Source organism: Abrus precatorius, unplaced genomic scaffold (assembly GCF_003935025.1).
Source record: "Abrus precatorius isolate BTA unplaced genomic scaffold, Abrus_2018 Scaffold4, whole genome shotgun sequence".
Lineage (NCBI taxonomy): Eukaryota > Viridiplantae > Streptophyta > Magnoliopsida > Fabales > Fabaceae > Abrus > Abrus precatorius.
In genome coordinates, this window is record NW_020874384.1 from 11,865,149 (window position 1) to 11,868,215 (window position 3,067).

At 30.7% G+C, this 3,067-nt stretch overlaps 1 protein-coding gene across 1 annotated transcript; it reads left to right on the forward strand.

The window, feature by feature from the left end:
- The first annotated feature begins 673 nt into the window (after nucleotides 1–673).
- On the forward strand, nucleotides 674–2,722 carry LOC113865568 (40S ribosomal protein S26-2-like). The gene is made up of 5 exons (XM_027500229.1): nucleotides 674–811; nucleotides 892–984; nucleotides 1,065–1,149; nucleotides 1,236–1,369; nucleotides 2,180–2,722. The coding sequence occupies exons 1-5, from the start codon at nucleotides 809–811 to the stop codon at nucleotides 2,252–2,254; spliced, it is 390 nt and encodes a 129-aa protein (XP_027356030.1). The 5' UTR covers nucleotides 674–808; the 3' UTR covers nucleotides 2,255–2,722.
- Nucleotides 2,723–3,067: the final 345 nt, after the last annotated feature.

Consider the following 3,067-nt stretch of genomic DNA (forward strand, 5'->3'; position numbering starts at 1 on the left):
TAATTTTATTAATCATTTAAAAGTTTCTTTATTTTCATCTGTCTTCTATAATTATCACTATAATAATATTTTAAATCTTTATAAAATTACCAACAAATTGAACTTTTGAATGATTAGTTTATTAATAAAATATTTTAAAATATTAATATGGTGATAATATAATTTTTTTTTAAAAATATTTTGTTAATTAATATTTTTGAATAACTAATACCAATCTTCTCTTTTAAAATTACAGTAACCCTTTGTTTTATATTTAAAATTAAAGAAGAGTAAAAAAAAAAAAACTTTCCAACTTGCAACTTCTAAAAATTGTAGGTTAGATAGTTGATCATATAGATCAAACCCGTTTTCTCACATGTAATGAGCAGAAGAAAAATACAGTACAAAAAAATTTAAACCTCAGATATTAATTGAAAAAAAATTAAGTTTTAGTTATTTTAAATAAATAATTTTTATTTTAATTCTTTCTTTTTTTAATATATTTTTATTTTTTACCTCTAATAATGGTGTAGTATGTTGAGATATTGTCGCGTGTGAAATTTTATTTTTAACTATATTAATGTTAAGGAAAAAATTAAAATAAAAATAAAAAAATATTTGAAAAGACATATATATATATATATATATATATATTTAAGAAAAGAAAGAAAAAACTTGTAAATTTTTGGGCGCAGGAAAAACCTGGTTCCCTTTAACAACAATAAAAACTAAAACCTAGAACCCTGCATTTAAAAGGAGGGATTGTGCTTTTCTCTTTACAGATAGCCGCCGCAGAACCCTAGCGAGTGCCGTCGAACGCTCCGTGACAATGGTTGGTTTCAGATCCATTCTTATTCTCCTTCGCTCCTATTCACAGGTTTTCTTCTTCTCAGTTTTCGATCTTCTTCGCAGACATTCAAGCGTAGGAATGGAGGCCGCAACAAACACGGCCGTGGCCACGTCAAATTCATTCGATGCTCCAATTGCGGCAAATGCTGCCCTAAGGTTTTTCACTTTCTTCCGCCTTCAAATTTTTGCGTTGCATGTCAATTAAGTCTTTGTATCTGTGAAAATAAAATGAACAGGACAAGGCAATCAAGCGATTTTTGGTGAGGAACATTGTTGAACAGGCTGCAGTTAGAGATGTTCAGGAGGCCTGTGTCTATGATCGTAATGTTCTTCTTTATCTTCTATTTTCGTCAAAATATCGGATATCTTTTTGTTATTTGATTGATTTTTTAATTATTATTTTGTAGAATACACTCTTCCAAAGCTGTATGTGAAGATGCAGTACTGTGTTTCCTGTGCTATCCATTCTCATGTTGTTAGGGTTCGATCTCGCACTGATAGGAGGAAGCGTGAGCCTCCACAGCGTTTCATCAGGCGCAGGGTAACTTATATTTAATTGTTTTTGTTTTTTATTTCCTTTTTGTTTTTCGTCCAAATTATTTTAATTAGTGACGTGGATATATAATTTGAACACTAGCAAGAGCTTGATGTTTTGTTATAATAAGTGTAGTTGCTTCATGTCCCTTCAAATTTCGTATGGATAGCTATAATGTGTTGCAGAAATATGAGATTGGACCAGTCTAATAAAAATTGTGTTTGTTGCATTCTTGTTTTTGAGCTATATTATTGAGGACATGGTTTACACATTTGAAACTTGGTTATCTATTCATAATGTTATGCGATTTCAATTTTATGGTGTTTTATAGACCGTTTAAAAGATCAGTTCCTTTTCAGGGTTATTTTAGATTAAAGTCATTTGAGAATGGAAATGTGAAGGCTGCTATGGAGTAGGATGGCTGTCTTCCTTTTCCTATAGGCTAATGCCATGATTTGTGCCAAAACATGTGGAAATTTCATATTCCCAAGAGATTTCTTTTTTTGTTAAAGAAAATATATTGTTGCTTTTTTGAGTGTATAGAAGTAAATACATGTTTGGACATGGTTATTTTAAAGGAAATAATTACTTTTGTTCAAATACTCTGAGGAAGCTGGCAAAAACATCTATTATTTTTCAAGTCATTAAACTTGCAGTTTGCTTTAGGAGAATGATCTATATATTTTCATGAATTATTTGGTGGCTATGAAGTTGTTAGGAATGATTGATCAGTAGATTTTTATTTTAATTCTAAATTATGGCTTTATGCTCTGCTTGTGTTAGTATTTGACGTGTTTATTTGTTTCTCTTTTGAAGGATGATGCACCAAGGCCCGGTCAGCCTGGTCAAGCCCCTCGTCCTGCTGGAGTAGGAGCACCGGCCCGTGCTTAAATGAAAATTCTAAGTTTTTAGGTTTTGTTGGTTCGGTTTTATATTACAAACTGAGATTCCCTTTGCTGCTTATTTTCTAAATTTCAGTTTTTTGTAGGGAAATTATGTTCTCTTCTAATTGTCTGCTCAAGTCCTTGAACAACTATATTTTCGATTGTTATAATTTGTTGGTTTTGATGAGAATGCAACTTTGATACATTATAAATTTTAGCGTTTTGAAGTACTAAGTCGTATCAAACTCAGTTTATCCTCTCTGCACACCCCACCCTTCTGTAAAAAAATAAAAATTGTACGTCTTCCCAATTAAGTTCGTCTGTATGCGCTCGTTGTAATTGGTCGTTTAACATTATTCGATATTTATATCTTTTATATACTCCAGATGATAAAAAATACTAATTTGAGAATTATTAGTTAGGAAATGTATGCTTACTAGGGGTTAATGATTAAATGCATTTGCAATGTTTTATTGTATTAAATCTTTCATTATACACTTCGTGAATGTCAATGCGATTTAAACTAGTTTTACTGGACTTGTAATACTTAAGCGTAACAAGCCCAGGGTTGAATGTCCACTCTTAAAATTTGTTTTCCCCCAGTACACTTTTACAGGGATTAGAACACAGGAAAATTGATGTAGTCTATATTTCTCCTCTTATAATGACATCTGTCTTTGAGGTTAACTTTTGCTGAATTATATTTGAAATGAAAAATAAGAGCGTTATTAAATTTCAAAACCTTAACTGCAACAAAGCAAGTTTAAGGGAACAGAAACGCCATTTAATTTGAATATCAAAGTTATGAAATTGACAAATT